This window comes from Mugil cephalus, chromosome 3, assembly GCF_022458985.1.
Source record: "Mugil cephalus isolate CIBA_MC_2020 chromosome 3, CIBA_Mcephalus_1.1, whole genome shotgun sequence".
Taxonomy (NCBI): domain Eukaryota; kingdom Metazoa; phylum Chordata; class Actinopteri; order Mugiliformes; family Mugilidae; genus Mugil; species Mugil cephalus.
The window spans coordinates 4,735,840-4,756,216 of NC_061772.1; the positions used below are offsets into that span (position 1 = coordinate 4,735,840).

The 20,377-nt window shown below is 40.4% G+C and overlaps 1 protein-coding gene across 2 annotated transcripts in view; it reads left to right on the forward strand.

Moving 5' to 3' along the window:
- ccdc102a (coiled-coil domain containing 102A) overlaps positions 1-11,376 on the forward strand; it is a 36,320-nt gene extending 24,944 nt beyond the window's left edge. For both annotated transcript variants that reach the window (XM_047581099.1, XM_047581101.1), the window contains exons 6-10: positions 540-656; positions 2,212-2,421; positions 5,828-5,998; positions 6,715-6,818; positions 8,151-11,376. In XM_047581099.1, the coding sequence (XP_047437055.1) occupies positions 540-656; positions 2,212-2,421; positions 5,828-5,998; positions 6,715-6,818; positions 8,151-8,283 (735 nt within the window). In that variant the 3' untranslated portion in view covers positions 8,284-11,376. The remainder of the gene's footprint in view (positions 1-539; positions 657-2,211; positions 2,422-5,827; positions 5,999-6,714; positions 6,819-8,150) is intronic.
- The last annotated feature ends 9,001 nt before the right edge of the window (positions 11,377-20,377 follow it).

Sequence of the window (20,377 nt, forward strand, 5' to 3'; positions counted from 1 at the left end):
GCTGAACTGAACACCATTAATGTTGTTGACCCTGAGGAACAGCAGGGTTTGCTTTGACATGTCCATAGACATAGAGGCCTTAAATAGAGACGCACCGTAGATCTTTTTTTCTGTGTGAGGGCCATATACAGTGTTTGTAACTCACCACTCGGGGGCAGTCCGGCCCTGCAGAGAGGATAGTTGTGAAGAGATGCACACAGCCAGCACATATGTATTTGAAAGGCTGAGTGCCAAATCTGTCTTGATATTTCTTATTATAAGCCATGGTGGTGACAGCGCAGGTGATGACAGATCTCTTCTTTTAGATGATGACAGTGGGTTCTTTGAAGACAGCGAGGTAGAAGTGATGGAGGTTAAAGAATTGTACATTTGAAAAAAAAAAGATTTTTTTTAAAAATACATTTTAATGGTTGAGTACTGCTATATTCTTTGGTCTTTTTGTTTTCCTTCTCATCAAGACTAATATTAATCGCTAGGAGAGAAAAATAAATGAATGACCCAGCCCTCTGACCTTTTGTCTCTCCCCTGATGTTATTTAGCTGAACCTGCTGAAGGAAATGCATCAGGATGAACTTGGTCGCATATCTGAAGACTTGGAGGATGAACTGGGAGCTCGAACCAGTATGGACAAGAAACTAGCTGAACTACGAGCTGAGGTGAGGGGGCAGGGCAGCAGATAAAGGGACGCATGAGAGAGCAATAGTCAGGTAGGCAGGTGCACAAGTACAGAAAAATTACCTATGTACCAAACGATACCACAGGTATGTTTTACATACCACTTTGTTTTTTACATACCTGCATTAACCTAAAGGCAGAATGAAAGATGTTCTTGAATCATTTGACTACAGAAATGGTTCAAGTCTCTTTTGTTAGTTTTCAAAAACCATGACAATACAAAGTTGAGACCTCGAGGCAGAGTTGTCTCAGACACTTCTCTAAAATGTAAATGATAACTGACGATACATGGAGTCAGTTAGACCTGATGATGAGTCAGCATCACCCAGCTATACTAATGATCATACTCCTAAAGCACAGCCTGAGGAGGAGGAGTGACAGCAATCTTCCTCTCTAACTTATGTATTATTACTACACCAAAACTCATTGTACAGCCTTCCACTGTTACACCTTAACTAAAAAAAAAAACACATAAATCTGTTCTGTTGTTGTTTCACCCACCTGCTCCTTATTCAGAGTTTTACCTCAGTTCCCAGACTGATTCTAAATAAGTGCTTAGTGCAGGTGATGTAATTATACTGATTGTTTTGTTTTGTTTTTTTTAACATTCATATAGCCTCAGCTCTTCATTTATTTCATTATCAGACTGCACTGGCTTCTCTGAGAACACAAACAGACCACCTCATTGATTTAAGCGTGTTTTATAGTCCTATATCACTTCTATGGCGTACATCCAGCGTAACTTGACACGCACTTGTGGTCAGTGTTGCGACGATCAATATGTTCACGTGTCTCAGAACCGCTGGCAATTCTTCTCTTGTTCAGCCTCCTACACACAATCTACTCAGATGTCTTCTCTGTGTTCTGTAACTGTTGATTTATTAACTTTGTCTCCTGTAGTGACAATATATACAAACACTACAAACATTAACATATAAATTGCACTCCCTGCCTCAACGTGCACACACACACACGCTCACCCACTCATTACAATTATAAAGTGCGGTTCAGTTTAAAGTGAGAGTAGTTTGTGTACATGCTGCTACTTGGGTAGCACCCGGCGAGCAGCAAGCTAATATTTTATGTGATGTTACATGGAATTATATTTACATTACTTGAATTTACTGTAAGGATAGAAACCTAGCTTTTGATAAGTGATGAAAGGGGCTTGGATAAACACTTCCATTTATGTTAGAATTACACATTGAAGATAACCAACATCACTAGCGTTCAGTGTTGTCTGGGAGAAAATAGTAACTTTGTTAACATCTGCAACAACAACATACTTAAAGAATTTAAATATTAAACCATTTAACCAATATTGAACCATTTTTGAAGGTAACACTCTGAAGTTTCTGTAACTACTACTGAAGGTAGAACAGAAGGAATTTATAAGTTTTTATTTTTGCTGGGACTACAACACGAAGGCTACCTTGTCTCCAGCTTTAATTAGAAAACAAAATCACTAAAACCCATTTTTTGTTTCCTTTTCATTTCCACTTAACTACAATAAAACTCCTCTAACCTCTCAATCAGATGGAGAGGCTCCAGGTGGAGAATGCTGCAGAGTGGGGGCGCAGGGAGCGTCTGGAGACGGAGAAACTGGCCTTGGAGAGGGACAACAAGAAACTGAGGGCTCAGGCTGAAGATCTGGAGGAGCAGTTGGCCAAGAAACGCCGGCAGGCTGCCTCTGCACTCGACACCGACCTCAAGGCCATCCAGAGCGAGCTATTTGAGAGAAACAAGGTGGGCAGGAGAGTCCATTTTACTCATTCAAGTGCTTTCACTGGACTCTTCTTGTTGAGGCCTTAATTTCAATTACTGAAAAAATGTGCTGTGCTTTGTTGCGACTTAGTCTTAGCTCAATGACTTACACTGATACACACACACACAAGGTCTTGTTCTATATTGGGACTTTGTTCCCTGATCTACTCTTTCCATTCTTCACACTGTGTGTGTGTGTGTGTTTCTTTGAGAAGAAAGAATGAGAAAGGTTGATTAGTAATAGTGATAAAACAACAGTATTGATCTAAACCAGACAAAAGATTAAGAAAGGACTCTGAAGCTCATGGAAACACATTCCTGTATGAAGAGTGATCAATAAAAGAGTCTTAACCTTCAGACAGCTCTTTGAAGGATTAGTTAGAGCCAAGTCTTTCTTTACAAGGTTTTTTAGCCCTGGGTATGTCACACATAGTCACACATTAATTAGAATAGTAATAGCTTCCTTGTGCATGCTATTGTTTACAAATGTTTTCCTCTATTATTTAGCTGGGCAACGTGGCATTTTGGAGATTTAAATGGGTACATTTACGATGCCATTACGGTGTCACCCTGACAAGGATATATATATATATATAAAGTAGCGTGTGGCCTTTCAGACCGTTCAGCTGATGTTGAGGCTGAGGCTGGGGACAAAGTTGGTGAGAGAGATCTCTACAGAGAGAATTGGAAAACGAGTGAAAAGAAGGCTCTTCTCATTTGACATCTTTATCTATTCTGAGTAATCAAATACACAAATGTATGCACAACATGATCATCTAGAACGAATAAACAGAAGAGCAACTGATCAGCATGTTTCAGGGGAGGCTGGTTGTGGACAATTTTTTTCCTATCGCCCCACCTGAAGGTAAGTCTTTTGCGCATCAGCCACAGCAAATCCAGTATGTGCCTGCTGGCTGTTGGTTGTAGTCTTTTTAATGTGTTCTAATGCAGCTTTTTGGCTCAGTGACGGTCGACACGAGGTGGCTTCACAGTCAGCCTTTCGTTGCAACTAGTCCTTCAAAGATGTGTCCTTACCTTAACATTTGCCCTTCCTGATACATTTGGAAGCATCCACTACTAGATTTGTCTTTCTTTGTATCTGAACAGATGTAGTAACAGCTACCAGGGATGTTCTGGTCTGTATCGCTGGAGCAGTGTCAGGGCTGATCCAGGCATATTTAAAATGATCAGATCACATCAGTTTTGGACTTTATTTTAGGTCTGCTGTCCCTGTAGCATCAAAACATCATCTTCTTCTTCTGTTTTAATGTGAATAAAGAAAGAAGAAGAAGTAGAACTCAAACCACATGACTAAACATGTCTGCTCTGTGGAAGTGCTTCACTCTGGGAAAAATAAGTCAGTCAGACACCATTTCGTAAATGATGCAAAATGGTGATGATGATTGTGTTTGCCGATCTGGTGGTATTAAAAAAACAGAAGGCACTCAGGCAACGACAATAAACACTGAGCGCAGCACTTAAAAGAAGAAAGAAGTTTCCACAAGACAGTGTCTCAGCATATATTACAGACGGGGTTATGGAGGTTAAGGTGTACAATAAACAAACAAACAAAGACATTTCTGTTTTTACATAAACACATACAACACACACATAACCGCTGTGCAACAAACTCGTTCTGGTCAAGAGGATACGTTCATGCTCAAAGATCATTCTTTACTCCACGTTTAATACAGACAGGGACTCTCAGCCTTTCACCCCCTCTCTTCCCCTGCTCTCCCAAATACTCATCACATAGTCTTGAAATGACGTGGGGAATATTGATGTTTCCAACGTTTCCATGTCTGTTCTAAGGGGTAAACAGAAGCCTCTTTGATTTTTTTTAAATATTTAGTCTGACAGATAACAAGTCACAGCAGTGGTGTGTGTCCATCTATCACCTTTTTATTTTGGGCCAGTTTATTTAGGTTTTACCATTACAAAACTCTACACTAGTATATTACTATATAGCACTATTTTCATTTGGGCTTTGTTGAATAAAAGGCACAGACTCTGCTTTCCCAGCTCAGATACTACATCTGAATAATATCTAATCTCGTGTTCTGCAATTTGTACAAATAGGTTTTATTTTGGCTCTCTGGTGATATGTCAAGATCTGTTTGCTTCTTTTTTTCTTTTTTCTTTCTCTTCTTCTTCTTCTTTTTTTTTTTTTTTTTTTTTTTTTTTTTTTTTACACCAGCAGCCTTTTTGGAGTTGTGACATTTCTCAGGAAGTGGATATTTTGGGATATCATGCTGGCCAGTAGATAAAACTTTAATGAACCTGCAAGGAGATTGGACTGATGCAGCTGTACAGATGCACTTGGAAACAAACAAACAAAAAAGTATTGTTTACAGAATTATGCAGGCTGCAAAATATAGACAGTCAGCCTCTAAGTGTATTCAAATAAGTAATCCTAAATGAATTAGTTGTATTATGATTGACAATGGTATTAAGTCCTGTATTAAATGAACAAACCGATTTAAGACTATCATATTTGAAACCCTATCATATATAAGTTTTATCTATTTTATTTCACTTTCCAATCATGTTTAGTTTGTCCTTTTGTGGGTTATAGGTTTCCTTCTCTCCACTGTCAGTTCAAATAAATAAAATGGATAAAAGTTAAACCAAATTCGGTGTTGACAGTCAAAAGAATGAAATATTTAATTCATAGTAAACTTGAAAGGTGGTATAGAAATGCAGACATTTCTCACTCCCTAATCTAGGCTTATCCGCTACTGTTCTACTTTCTCTCTATCGAGTTGCAGAGGAAGTTCAAAACACTACTTGGAAGCTGCCCTGTCTGGGGAGCCATTAGATGCGAGACGGCAAAGAGAGGCTGAATCAACGCCATCAAAGTACATGAAAGTGCAGTAAATGACAATGGTGCATTATTAATGACACCATTAGCTCCAAGTGCAGATTTCCCTCAGCTAATATCGGTGCAAACCTGTGGAGTAGAGCCTTTTGTTGGCTTGTATCTGAACATAACTATACCTAGCTGCAATTCCATCCTGAGAAGTAGATGAAAAAGAGTGTTTGACATGGTTTGGAACATCACTGAATGTTAGCATTCAGAGTTTCCTCTTGGATGTTGGTGCTGTTTTTTCAAGGTTGGGTCTTGGCTCGTATGCACAACACACAATGAGCAAACGTCAGCATTTGTCATAACAGTGTAAATTTGTGTAACACTAAAATGTAAGTGAGCCTTAGGTGAAAACATGGCAGCTTGTCCAACATATTGAGTGGACTTTTCGAAAAATGTTCATTTGCCCACGTCAATTCTAGTTTAATAGTAGACAGAGGCACTAGTTGGTGAGAATCTGCTCTAGGCAGCTATAACAGTGTCACTGAGCCTGTCCTCTCTTTGTCTGTGTGGTGTCCTCAGGAGCTGGCTGACCTTCGTCATGTCCACAGTAAGCTGAAGAAGCAGTTCCAGGAGAAGACTGCAGAGCTTGCCCACGCCAACCGGAGGGTGGAGGGCCATGAAGCTGAAGTCAAAAAGCTGCGACTGAGGGTGGAGGAGCTTAAGAAAGAGCTGGGGCAGGCTGAGGATGAGGTAGGAACAAATGCTAGACATGTGTTTGTGGACATGTAGTGCGAACAAGACACCATAGCGTATTTCTGCGTTAGTATTACCGGCTGCTTCTCCATCTCCATAATTTTCTTGTTTTGATCAATAAAGATGTAACACATCAACGAGAGATTAACTGAGGAGGTTCAGAAACACCAACGTTTGTATGACTAGTTGACTGTGTAATTTCAGCGAAAGTTTCCAGCGCCATTGAAAGTGAAGCAGGAAGTAGAGAGAAAAATAACTCATTTGGCAAAAAAGACACACTAGCGTTTTTACAGAGCAAGCCAGACTGAGCGTAGAAGTATAAATGGCTCGCACAGGCGTAGGCTAAGACGTCAATGTCCCACAGTTCTATAATGGGCCTTGACTCTCACAATTGTATGTGGTTGGTTGCTAGATTAGATTTTTAGTAAACCTGAACTTCATGTTTTGCAAGAACAAGCATTCATGAGTTTGTTAAACAATATTATAAATATATTATGAAAGACTTTGCGGAGTTAGGCTGTTAGAATATTTGGTCCAGCCTGACTCTTTCAACTGTTTTTGGGAGAGATCACCAGTTTGTCCAGGATCTAGGTTCCAGTTGGCTACAACAACCTTTTTATATGATTATTAACCAAGATCAGCTGACAGATGGTAGAGCCTTGAGCTTGTGCTTGTTCCAAATCAGATGGTTGTGTGTGTCCTCATGTATCTAGCTGGATGAGTCTCATAACCAGACCAGGAAGCTTCAGAGGTCTCTGGATGAACAGGTGGAGCAGACTGAGAACCTGCAGGTACAACTGGAACACTTACAGTCCAGGTAAGACATACTGGTGATACACGCATGTATACACACAAACAATTAATAATAATACCAATAATCTAATGATTCACCATCTGAGATGACTATTACCAATGGCTGATCACAATGTCATGACTGTGAATGTGAAAATGGTCTGTGAACAGGAGCCATCAAAAGCATGCAAATGCAGTTAAATCAGTGTAGGATACAAAAAGACAACAATCTTACAATAAGGCACTCCCTACAACTGACCTGAATGTGAATATCTGTAAATGTACTTACTGAAAGCACACCACATTCAAAATGTAAAGCTTACTGCCCAGGATCACTGTGAGACACTTCACGGCCTTCTCTTACTGTTCAAAGACGAGCTTCTTCTGTGTGTGTGTGTTCTTGTTCAGCTGTCTTTCTGAGGACCAGTTTGAGTTTTACATCATCAGATCAAGGACATTTATGCAAAGTGAGGAGCTTTTGTCCCGGTCCTCACTTCTTTACAAGACCGTTTGAGGATTAAGACTCAGTTTTAGGGTAAAGGTTACAATTACGCTATGGTTAGGGTTAGGGTAAAGGGGCTAGGGAATGCATTATACCATTAAGTGTCCTCACAAAGACAGCCATACAAACGTGTGTGTGTGTATGTGTGTGTGTGCACGCGCGGCCTCTCACACTATCAGCTTTGCACGACTGTCAGCTTCCCTCTCTTTGCCTCTCCCTCTGCGTTCTCTCCATTTTCTCAATGTTGTTGCTCCAGCACCCAGCAGCCAATCACCGGCCTGCCATCCGCAGGTTACCGTAGTAACAGAGAGCTTTCATGAATTTGCTCTGTGGAGGAGTGACAGGCATTTCGGTATGGTAACGGCATCAGAGGCTGACACAAAGCATGCAGTCAGCCTGTATGAAGTCATGCAGGATGACGTGTAGCTAATTGATTTGTCAGTTTTGGGGAGCGCCGCCGTCACATTATCAGCAGTGGACTCACACGGACGAGCTCCAGAAAAAATGGCAGAACTGATCTTTGTATCCAGGTACTTTATTGTTCTCCTCCTCCCAGGAGCGTTCCTATTGGTTCACCTCACTGATGACATACAGTCAGAGCTGGTCGCTAGCCCTTGCTGAATCCCACGGTAGCTAGATGCATGTGAACTGTGGATTCTGACACTGTGGACTTGGTTTTGATGCATGAAGCTGTTAAAATGTCATAGCTCATTCATAGGGAGTGAGTAAATGTGAGTTCTCATTGATCTGGATTATTACATCATCACATACACTACATTGTTAGTCCTTCATTTCACACCACAGGCTGTGTATGATGTATCACAGTAACGTATGTTGTGTTCTCCCTCTACTCAGACTGCGGCGGCAGCAGCAGAATCCCAGCCTGTTTGGGAAGATGCGATCGGCTCGGTTCAGTCCTGAAAGCCCAGATGGTCCCGGCAGTGACGTGGATGAGGAGGAGGAGAAACTGCAGCTCCAGATCCCATGACACACGCACACACACAGGGAGTGATACAGTGATTTGTGCACAACAACACCAGAAGTCATTTAAGGAAGGTGGATATCGTTGAAGCCGGGAGAAAACTTTGCATCTCTGGAAGCATTTTGTAACACGGAACAACACTGTCCCAACCAGCATCTGCATTGTGAGAAACATTTCAGCTGGAGTCAGATTAAGCCACGCCTCGTTGGGATGCAAATTAAAAACCTCACCTGACTGCTGGCTGTGTCGTGAATAAATTAACAAGAAACGCCCAACAGCAATGTGAGAAGCACCTGGGGACCACGCGCATATGTACCAATACACGCCAAAACTCAAGAAGGTTTGGACGTACTTGTATCAACAGACAAAGAGCGACACAATCCAAGTGTGAGTGACATTAACAAGACAACTGGACTGTGACAGAATCAAAGGCTGTCCTCACTGACAGACCTACACAGAACCACTCTGGCCTCCATGTATGATCCTTTTACCGTACTCATTCTTACCTCATCTCATAACAAGTATTACACACAGCAGTACCTACGAGTACTGTTAGTGATAAGGAGAAGCCCTTACATGCCCCTCTGATATTAGAAGTGTTTATTGGTATATCTCAAGGGAATATCAGTTTTTGAATTCAACCTCCTTTTAAAATGTTCTGCCACTTTTTGAACCATTAAGACCGGACACAACATTTGTGCGTGTATCCCTTTAAGACCAGCTGAGTGATGGATGCGTGTCTGTCTCTTCTAACCTGTAAATGTGTGTTTTTGTCCCAAATTTCAAAGGTGTATTTCTGATATATTTCAAGTTAACCACCAATGCTGGTAGCACACTACAAAATGATATGCTGCTTTCACTAAGACCAATACAAAGTAGTAGGCAGCCTCTGGCCCAGCTACATACCCTACATACTACATATTTACATACCCTGCTACATTAGGGTCGTTGTGCTCTGACGCAGCCATTGCCCTGCACATAAGTGTGTATGTGTGTGTTTTTTATTCTTTTTGTTTTTGTACAGTTTTGTACAGAAAAGAATAGACTCCTTCAGGAGTCAAAACAAGCATCACTGCCTCTCATCTCGTCGTCATTTTTAAGTGGATCAGACGACGTTAGCACAGTTATTCTCAACTCTTGCCTGTAGCCTGTGCGCTTTAAAGTGTTTGTAGCTAAGCGGATGGGTTCAGACTGGAATACCACGTCTCACAGTTAAAAACAAACAAACAAAGCAACAACTGTCAGCCTCTTTATGGGTGGAATTTTTCCCATAGCATGTGCCTCTCCACACTTTGTATTTATCTTTCCCCAATCAATCTCTGCTCCTCTACATTGCTCCTCACACAGAGCTGATGTTCAGTCACACTGTGCATTATGGCATGACAGCTGTATTGAGGTGGAAGCTATAGTTTTGCCATGAAATAATAATAAAAAAGAGAAAGCAGACACTATTAAAATTTGTTCAAATATGACAGAACCTTTGCCAAATTTGAGACTGATCTGAGGCTGTATTTTATGAGATTTGTTTGGTAAGGCTTCCTACACATAAAACCGTCATCTGATAAGTGTACGCAACCAACACAGAATACGGCACAGGGGACAACACACTTGTTTGAAGGTGACGCTGCAGAGTAGTAGCCACCTTCTACGGTGAAACATTGTATATGTATTAAACCTGATTCTTTCACTACGTAGTGTGTTCCCAGCATGACTGGAGCTGCTCCCTGACTGAGAATGACCACACGTGAGAGTGAGTTCTAGATGTGTGTAAATAAACGTGTGCTATGTCCAACGTCCTTGTAAAATGAACAGAGCATTTACATCGGTGAGATCTCTTTTTTTTTTTTATTATTATTATTATTGTTTTTGTAAAGAGGAATATGTCCACTAAAGACCAGCTTACGTCAGCATTTGAAGGAACTGACTTTTAAGACATGGAGTTGTAAACTTGTCACCGAATCACACAAGGCACATTAATGCCAGGTGTCAACAGGGTCCAAGTCAGTCAATCTGATGCACATTTATACTGCTTAGGAAGGAAGAGAGTCCAAAACTGAGGATGCTACTATACTGCAGTGGCTCATTCACTATTCCAAGATTCCACACATACACGACCAAACTAGATTTAAAAGAAAATGTGGCAATGTTCTTGAAAATGCCATAAACAGCTCATACCTTTATGACTGTGTTCATGGTTTCCATGGACACGATGAATGAACAAGGCTGCACAGACTCCGTTAAAATGCAATTATTTATCATTAAGCTTTTTTAACAATTTTTTTTTATTCTCATTTATAAAAGAGGCTGAAAACACAGGGGCAACATTAACAGAATATTTATTCAGTATGTTATGTAAAAATGATATGCGTATTGGTGGCAGTAAAGTTTCTCACTGCTGATTAATGTTTCGCTGCGCAGATTGAATACTGTATGTTGTACTTTTGGTGTTAAGTGATTGGTATGAGATACATTATCTACAGCTACAATCCCCTGGAAGTCTGGAAGTGTATGAAAATTTGAAACTAAATTGTGTAGGAACCCTCTGTACAGACACCAAAACATTTTGAATGTGCCGACATTTCATGCTGTGTCTATGCTGGTGTTCAGTACTTTCAAATACTGTATTTTACCTGGAAAACAACAAAATCCTGCAGGTAATTTCATCCAGCCGTTTTCTAGTGACTGTAGACCATTCAGAAGCCAAGACTTCCCTCAAACAAACCTCCTATTCAACAATAGGAGCGGGTTTGGGATCACACTTGGTGCTGCACTGCAGTTTTAAGATTTTATTTAATTGTGCAAATCTTGGTTGGGCTGAGTCACCCACCTGTAAGAGCGCTCTTTTCTAGCAGTAGAAGGTTGTAGTTGGAGACGCAGGCGTGAAAGCAACTAACTATTAATTTTTTTTTTATCTTCTACCACCATCCACAGTCACTCTGCCTTGGCATGATCTCTGACACTAGAAGGGGACCAAGAACTTTGTACTAATCAGGATTTTATATTTCTACTATTTATGATGATGTTATGGTGGGTTTTTATAAATGATCTGTACCACAGTGGTTTTGTTTTAGTTCTATAAATGTCAGCTCTGCATTCAAAGAAACGCACATCACTGTCTTTTTTTCGTCTCTTCATTGATGGATTCATAATGTGTGTGATTATTAGTCAAACACTTTCCAGAAAGCAGCAGTGAATTTTCATAGCTTACTTCCCTAAATACAGCACAACTTCTCGACTGACAGTCACTAATGGGTGTCATTTCCCACAGACTAGTGTGAATAAAATAAAGCTAACAGCAATGGCGGTAATGTAATGTTAATAAATTACAATTGAACAATACAGTTGTATTTGAAACACTCGCAACACAATGACTGCGACCAGACACATCTCTGGCTTTGTTAGTTTGTGTGTGTTCATAAAACAGTACATTGACACTTTAGACATATAAAACCGCTAAGTATTCACTATGGTGCCCTTGAGATAACAAGAAACACAATGCTCCCACACACTCAAGCTGTTGGCTATGGATGATGGTGTGTGTGTGTGGGTGCGTTTGTGTGAACACAAAGCCCGGAGCCCAGTTCACTTTTTTTCCACAGCCTCTCGGATTAGAGCAATAATGGCACACACCAGGACGCCTCCTCCTCATGTACGTGTACGCATGAATGTATCGCTGCTTCAAACAATGTGACAACTACTCACTGTGTTGTGAAAAATAATTGAATTTTGGCCTCTAGCTGCACTTAGATGATGTTTGTTTCTTCTGGTATAACCAGTTTAAGCGTGACTGCAGGCAGACGAGGCCAATAAAGGGACCCTGACACACACGCACACACACACTCTACAGGCTGCCTGTTTGCATCTTCAAGCGCTGACTTTTTTCATGGTGTGTATAAAGATTCATGTTGGTTATTGGTAAAAAGAAATGATCTCAAGTCAAGGTCACCTTTTCTCGTCTTTATCACGTTTCCTTTTCCTTTTTCGCAGAGAATGCTGCTGCAGTATGAAACTTTAGTCATGATGTAGTCACATCAGGGTCACATAGAATCTGATTGTCATGGTGCACTGGCAGAAACCGCAGCACAATGTCTTCAGAATATGATGATGGTGATGATGTGTTTATCATGATATGTAAAAAGGCAGCAGATCTGAAGGTCTTTAGTGAATTTGCTAGAATATGCTTCCCTTGGTGTCAGGCTCAATGTGAACCCGCTGCTCTCGCTCACTGATCCCCCAGTATCCATCAATCATGGTGAAATTCAAAATATAATGGAGAGAACTGTGTACAGCCACTTCAGCCCACCTGCCAAATATAACACCCTACATCCTCACATGAAAAGTATGCCTCTGAGTCTCTGAGATCAGTTTGATAAAAAAATAACGTCAGCACAATATGCTTTAACATTACTGAACTATTCTTGGTAGGTGCAAGTACCTGAAAATGTAGTATGCTTCAGTTCATGAAATACAACTTTAGTGGTTTCAATTTAACACAACTTCAAGTAGTCCTTTTTAAATATGTAAAGCATTTATAGAACATTTGAAATATGTTATTATTTTTACTTGGAGTATTTTTATCAGTAGATGCAATATTATTTCCTCAAACAATGAACATTCCAGGTGTTGGTGAAAAATACTTTGATGATACTGTTGGTTTTAAGTTGTGTGTTTTTTTTTTAATTATTATCTAATATATATTGGGCAATACAGATGACTGGAGGCATTTCAATATAACACTGGAGAAATGAGCACATTCTGTCGCCAGCAAGAAGACTTGAGTCTGCCTGTTATTCATGACACTACTCGGTGCTGTAACACTGGACAGGAATTTCTAGGCATGTCATGTTTACATGACAAATAACCGTACGTCCCCTAAATCGGGCGCACATCTGGAAGATTGGATCGTTCCAGGGAAGCGGGGTGGCCACTAACAATAAATGCACAACCCATAGCACACAGTAGCAGATGGCTTAACCACCATTATTACACCTTGGTGCTGATTGCATTTAATAGAGCAAACTTATGAATTGGACCATAGGAACAATAGTAGTGATACATAAACAGTTATGCGCAACCTGCAAAATACTTTTTTTTTTTTTCATTTTATTTTTACATAAAAAGATAATAAATGTTATGGATTGTAAGCAGAGTAACATTGGAGATGTGTTAACATGTAATCTCAATGATCACTGCTATGCAAGAAAGAATACCAACTAATTCAAGGCATTGCTAAGCTACAAACACAGAAAATTCAGATTCAGACATAATAACTTTGTCTGAAACACAATGGGACGGTGTGTCGCCCACAAGGATCTTACACTACAGAGCCACCCACTGACCACTGGTGTCAGCAGAGTTGGGTTAGGAGCTCTGGTAGTCGTGGAGCTGGATTCCACACACTTCAGGACTAGCAGCTCCTGACCAGTCTGGGCCAAGTGGGGACCACTTTCCTGCCAGTAAATACCAACTTAGCAGCATAACCAAGCTAAGATGGTCACACCACTGATATTTCTACAAACAGCCATGACAGTCAAGACTGCCCAAGCTATCTAGTAAGAAGGAACAAAAGAAGAAAACAATGAATGAATGAGGAATCATGAAAACAATAGAGCATGCCGATCTATATCTCCAGATATGGCTGCATCTCTAGAAGTGCCTGCTGCTTTTCCAGATGTGCCTGCCGCATCCTCAGATGTACCTGCTGCATCTCCAGAAGTGCCTGCTGCATTTCGAGATCCTGCTGTACGTGGAACATCTCCAGAGATTCCCGTAACAGCACCCACAGCACCTTGGCCAACTTCTGAAGAGCATGCTGGAGACACCTCTCCACAGGCTACCATGAGGCCTTCATCAGGGCCATATAGGATGAACACAAGACCTAAGGTTCAACTGTGACCAAAACCGATGGATTGGACACCTAAATTACAGCAATCCACACCAAGAAAACAGGCTGAGACAAGGCCTAAAGTGGAGCCTTCTACCAAGGTCTAATGTACAGCTCCACAAGTATTTGTACTATGTATGTACTATGGATGTACTTTAGTTGCTGCAACTATTTGTTGCAGCAACTAAAGTACATCCAATTCTCCAAATGCTGCGTGGAAACACAACTGAGAAACCGCAGCCTGCTGTCAAGCCTGAACTCATCAGCGCTGGGATCAAGACCGACACTCTACTTCAGATCTCGGAGCTAGAGTTTCACAGAATTCTGGGCGAAGGGACAGACAAGATCTCTTCACTGGAGCAAGAAAAGGCTGCTCTAAGAAAAGAGTTGGAGCAACTGAAAGAACAGCTCACAGCCCAAGGAAAAGAGGCAAAAGAAGAGATGGCTCTTCTTCACCAGGAGCTCAGCAAGAAAGGAGAGATGCATGAAAATGTTTCCCTGCAGGGTAAACAGCTAGAAGTGGCTCTCCAGGCAGAAGAGAAAAATAGGAAGGAAGCTGAGGACTGTCTTCAACAACAAGCAGATGAGACCACTAAAGTTAAAACTGCACTGACTCTCATGCAGAGTCAGATGGACAAGCAACAACGTCAGTGGGAGGAGGAGAATCTCCACTACCTTTCTGAGAACATAATGATGACAGCAACTATGACGGCTGCAGCTACCAAGATGCAGGAGGACCTGGAAAACCAAAAAAGACAGTGGGACCAGGGCCGACCTCCAGCACCATATACAATCCGCGAATGAGGCCACCAAGAAGACGGTGGAGGAGCGAGAAAACTCCAGAAAGGCATTAAAGGACAGACTGCAACATCTAGAACAGCAGATTGAGGAGGCACCGGAAAAAGTGAAGAAGAAATTTCTGAAGAAGTGATTCCTCAACTTTTTCAGAAGAACTTGAGAGACCCAGCCTCAGTCTGACCTCTGTCATAACCACAGTCCTACCAGCCCCTCCTCCTCCAACCCCTCCCACACTGAACCTCCCATCCCTTTCCCCTAACCCAAACTCCCATTTTAGTTTTTTGTTGTGTGAATGTGAGTGTGAATGGTTGTTTGTCTCTCTGTGTTTGCCCTGTGATGGAGCCCTGTCCAGAGTGGCCTGGTGTCTCTCTGTGTTCATCCTGTGATGTACTGGCAGCCTGTCCTTACGGTATTGGACAAAAACATCGTTTGTCCATTGCCTGCAGGAAGAAGCTCCAGACATCAACAGGAATATGCTCTAACATCTATGGACAATGAATGAATGAGTGAGTAAATGTCATTAACAGCATAAAATTAAAAAACAATCAAAAAAAAGAACATATACTCATTTTTACACATCTCTTCTATATGGAAGCCCTAAGCAGCCATGGGTTCACAAAATTATTTTTAAATTATTATTTTTTTAATTTTTTTGATGTTTTCCCGTGATAATAAGTTAATCATCTCATTATCTTAGGAAAATGAGCTCCATTATCTTGAGGTCTCCAGTTAATTATCTCGTTGAAAGTCTAGCCTTCTTCATTCTTTTCTTACTCACAGCAAAATGATGTGAGCTTTTATTCTGATAATACAGCATACCCACTGACCCTCCCATTCCAATCTCTGTACAACACTGGGTGCTTTTATTCTCTCTGACCAATGACCAGCGGCCTGAGGGCTGACTGGATTTAACCCAAATGATCAGTGAATGACAGGGGCATGACATGACACCTGTCAATCACAAGAATTTAAGAAATGAAAGCAGACTCTATGCATTGGGGCTGTAAAAAGGCTGTGCATTTAGAGATATTCTATATTTATCTTTTGCCTTTTTGGTGCTGTTGCTGCCCTTAGTATCATCAAAACTTAAACCAATTTGTTGTAAGTTGTTCAAAAAATTTTCCTCTTTTTTGTGTTAGTTTGGGAGGGCTTCAGGGTCTTGTAAATCATTTCGTAATAGAATAGACTGCACCAGAAGGGAACAGGCGAGACCTTGATCTTTCAGTGGTGATGCTACATTTAGTTGCCGGTATTGATGGCATCTAATATGGAGCAAAATATAAATTGGAAATCTTATCTGACAGTAGTGTCAGCATCTTTGGTTGTCAGTTCTTTGGAAATGTGTTTACCTCCTCTCGCTTTTGTTAATGGAGGAGTCTTAAACAGCTATAGGTCAATATAATCGTATTTGACCCCAAACACCTTGGAAACATCATGTAGTTTCTCTGGATGGCATAACCTTGACATCCACTCTGAACGATGAGAAACCTTGGATTTTTAATTTATATATTTTTTAAAATTATGTTTGAGCATGATATGTCCCTTAACTCCTACATAAAAGTCTCTGGGACTGCCTTTTTCTAAGTTAGTCTTATGTCGTCCAGTTAAATGGAATTGGACTGGATTTAAAGTAAATTTAAGGGTCTGTAGTCATATGTCACACAAACTGTTTTTGGACTGTCTCTCTCTCTCTGTGTCAGCAGAGTGGACCTCAGTCCCAGCCCATTAGTGCACCTATCAGTCTCAGCTGTAACAAATGGTGCAGACTGTCCCATTCTACCCATTTGTTTCTTTGAGAAATAAAGAGATAAATACATAACGTCTCTACTCCGAGACCAAAACAACTTTTAAAGGTTTTTACGACCTACTTGGTGGGTTGTGTGATTGTGCGTGCGCGTGTGGGCTGCAGGATAATGACTCAACAGAGAGTCCAAAGCTCGAAGCAGACATCTAAAATGCCTGGTGATAACAGTGAACTGAGCACCAGAGTAACTATAAATGAAGCCATCTATGAGATTGATCTCTTAAGAGCCCACTTTTGAAAGGGATGGAGAAATTAAAGAGACCACACCAGTCTGATTTGAACCGTATCTATGTGGAAGATTCCAGTTTGTCCATGTCAAAAGTGTTTCTTTTTCTTCTACTACAGTTAGTCATAGAAATACACAAGGGCCTGTGCTAAGACCAATACTTTTGACATGCCTCATGTGGGCAAAATTATGATATAAATTCCCATTGCTATGCAGATGACATGCAAGTATATTTAACCATGCAACCAGATTAAACAAGCCAAACTAAAGCATGTCTAGAAGATATAAAGAATGGGATGTCCTGTAACTTCCCAATGTACACATAAACACATAAACATGAAAGCCTTTTTTAACCTGCGTAATATTGTCCAAATGTAAATGCTGCTTAGGCTTTCCCAGGCCAGTCCAGATACAGCATATAACTCATCCACTTAAAAAGCTTTCAAGGTGTTACAATGTGCCTATACAGTCAAATGCCACAGTCATATTTATGTGTTTAGCTAACCAAAAATGATGCTCACACATTGTGTTCCTTGAGCCTCCTAATGGTGTAGTCACTCCCACTCTGTTTGGCCAAAATATGTCTGGGTCTTGTCCAAAAAACGGATTAGCTGTTAGCCCTGCTGCCATTTTTAATGTTAAGGTAAGCTTTACTGTGATGGATTTCACAAAATGCCTTTTAAAAAAAAATAAAGAAGGAGAAGTCAGTGAATAAACATGATTTGCATGTGCTGTGACACAATCAACCATTTTCATAAGTAAGTGACAGGGTGGTGTCACTGGTGTGTATGCAAATTGAAACGTCCTTTCCTTGTTATTATCTCCATGCTTGTTTTGAGGAGAAAGAAGAAGAAAGAAAGATAATCATGGTCTGGTCCTGTTTCTTTTTCTGTCCTATTATCATCTGCTGCATCAACCCAGTTTCAACAAACAGACCATTAAACTTTCATCTTCTGTTAAGCAGCGTTCATGTAGAAGAATGGACTAAGGCAGAGAGAGAGTAAACAAAAAAACTAAGGAGTTAAAAAATGCTTGTCTGTACTTTTAATTGACCATGGAGACTAGGAAAAAAGAGCACTTTTCCTCTCCAGCAAATCCATAAGGAAGCAATTTCCACTTAACCACTCTGAAACAATGGGCACATTTGAGGAAACAAGTAATTTGGGATTATATGAAAAAATCTAAAGATATTTTTGAACTGTAAGAAAGCTAATTGTCACTGTAACACCAACCATTAAACACGGATGGTTCTTGTCAGTGACAAGGATACCGAACAAATAAAACTTTCATGAATGGTTTGATATTTGCAATAATTGCTTTTACTGTTGTGTCCCTCAAAAAGATCTTTAGTTCTGTCCAATTTGAACATCATTATGGTTCATGATAAGTGATAAGTAGAAAAATCAACAGGCTTGAGAGAACTGATTTAGTTATTAAGGCGTTGCTGTCTTAGAAATGCATTAACTGCTGACAAGAACTAGACAGATGGTATGAGTTTCGATTCCTGCAAGGTTCACAAGGCACAGCAAGCGTGGACTTGCTGCTGACTTGCTGTGCCTTCCTGCATCTATGGGACAGTGCAAAACCATGCAAAGAATAAAATAAAGTACATACTGTTAAAACCTGTTCTCAGTGTTTAATTGATGTTACAATGTGACATGGATGTCCATTAATTTACAAGAACAGATTATGATGTGGGTTTCCACTTTACCATTTTCAGCATCTACTGCTTCAGCTGTGCCTCTTGATCACCAGTCACGCGCAAGACAGATCTGTAGTTATTATCACACGCTTTCATCAGCTGTATTAAGGCTTTTGCATTGGGTTTCAGATTGTGGACATCTTGACACGACTGGAACTGGTAGTGAAGATAAATAAAATGTTATTAGATTGAACTAAATTAACATTGGCCAGTAAAATGTCAGTGTGTCATGTTCCTTGACTTGATTCAACTTATACATTTCAGATTAAAAAAAATACCATCACCATATGCTTTTGTCATTTCTTCATCAGTACTGATGTCATAATGAATGGTGTCCTGTCATTTTGCAAATATGAAATCTTGGAAATATGTGCTTGAATTCTTAAATTAAATTAAATTAAATGTTGGTCAACCAATGGAGCAACAATACAAAGTCTGACATTGAACAGTAATCTTACTTTAGGATTAAAGCACATTATATCAATATCTGTTTTGGAGAAATGTGGTTAATTTCTTTTTATTATTCATACGGTCTATAGTTCAAGTGACAACAAATTTAATTTCTGCTGTAGGGAGTCATGCTCATGAGTTTGCAAAAGACAGCCCTACTGTGTGGATTATCTAAATTAAAGGGATTATTCCATCTGCTCCATTAACCTGTGCTGTGTTAAGGTTTCTACTCAATGCTCGTATGACCATTTAGCCATCTGTACTTTTGTCAGACTCTATGTTATATTGTATTCTCTTTAATATTTTTAGTCACTGATAAAACACTAGCAGGTTCTATTTGTAAACCAGTACACATTTTCTGCTCACCTCCTCTCTTTGCATAACGTCTCTCTTTGCCGTCATTTTCTGTAATTCTGTGTTTCACACACAAAAAAATGTTTTACAGAGATCACAGTGTAGATGCTTCCAGTTCGGCAAACGGACCAGAAATCTGTTCAAGCTCACATGGTTCATGGATCTAGTCCTGAGTTGAACTCGATAGCAGGTTTTTTATGGGATGGGTATCTAGCTGCCCCTGCACCTTTTGCTCTGATTCATTAACTGTCCCATTTTCATTTCCATAGTGTCTAAGTGTGAGTTAAGCTTATGGCCTTCTGAACCATTTAACCCAATACACAACAATGTATAATAATTATATTGTTTGTATTTCTCTAACACTCCTTCTCTCTTTATATGCTATTTTCCTTCCCAGTGTCCTCCCCATATGAGTAATAAGTCTGTGTTTCTTTCTAATCATTTCCATTTAACAGCACGCTGCATGAATGTATAAAAACAGCATCTTCATCCCCAGATGTAGTCATAATGTGTATAAGTGTTTATGTCTATTAGCTCAGCAGTGTGCGAAAAATGGAGATGGGTGATATTTCTCCCAGACACGCTGTGCTCCAGCTCTCTTATTTCACCATATGGAGCCATTACACAATTTATGAACAGTCTACACCAGTCGCACACCCACACCCATACCCACCCCACACACAAATACGATCCACAGATACCACTCACGTGTTCCACAGGGCCACAGTGGGGCTATAGCAGGAACATATGTCATGTAATAAATAAATGTGTTGTGTCAACATTTAGCCCTGCAGTCTGTTCATCGTGTGTGTGTGTGTGTGTGTGTGTGTGTGTGTGTGTGTGTGTGTGTGTGACCATCCGTGTGTGTGTACGCACATTGCT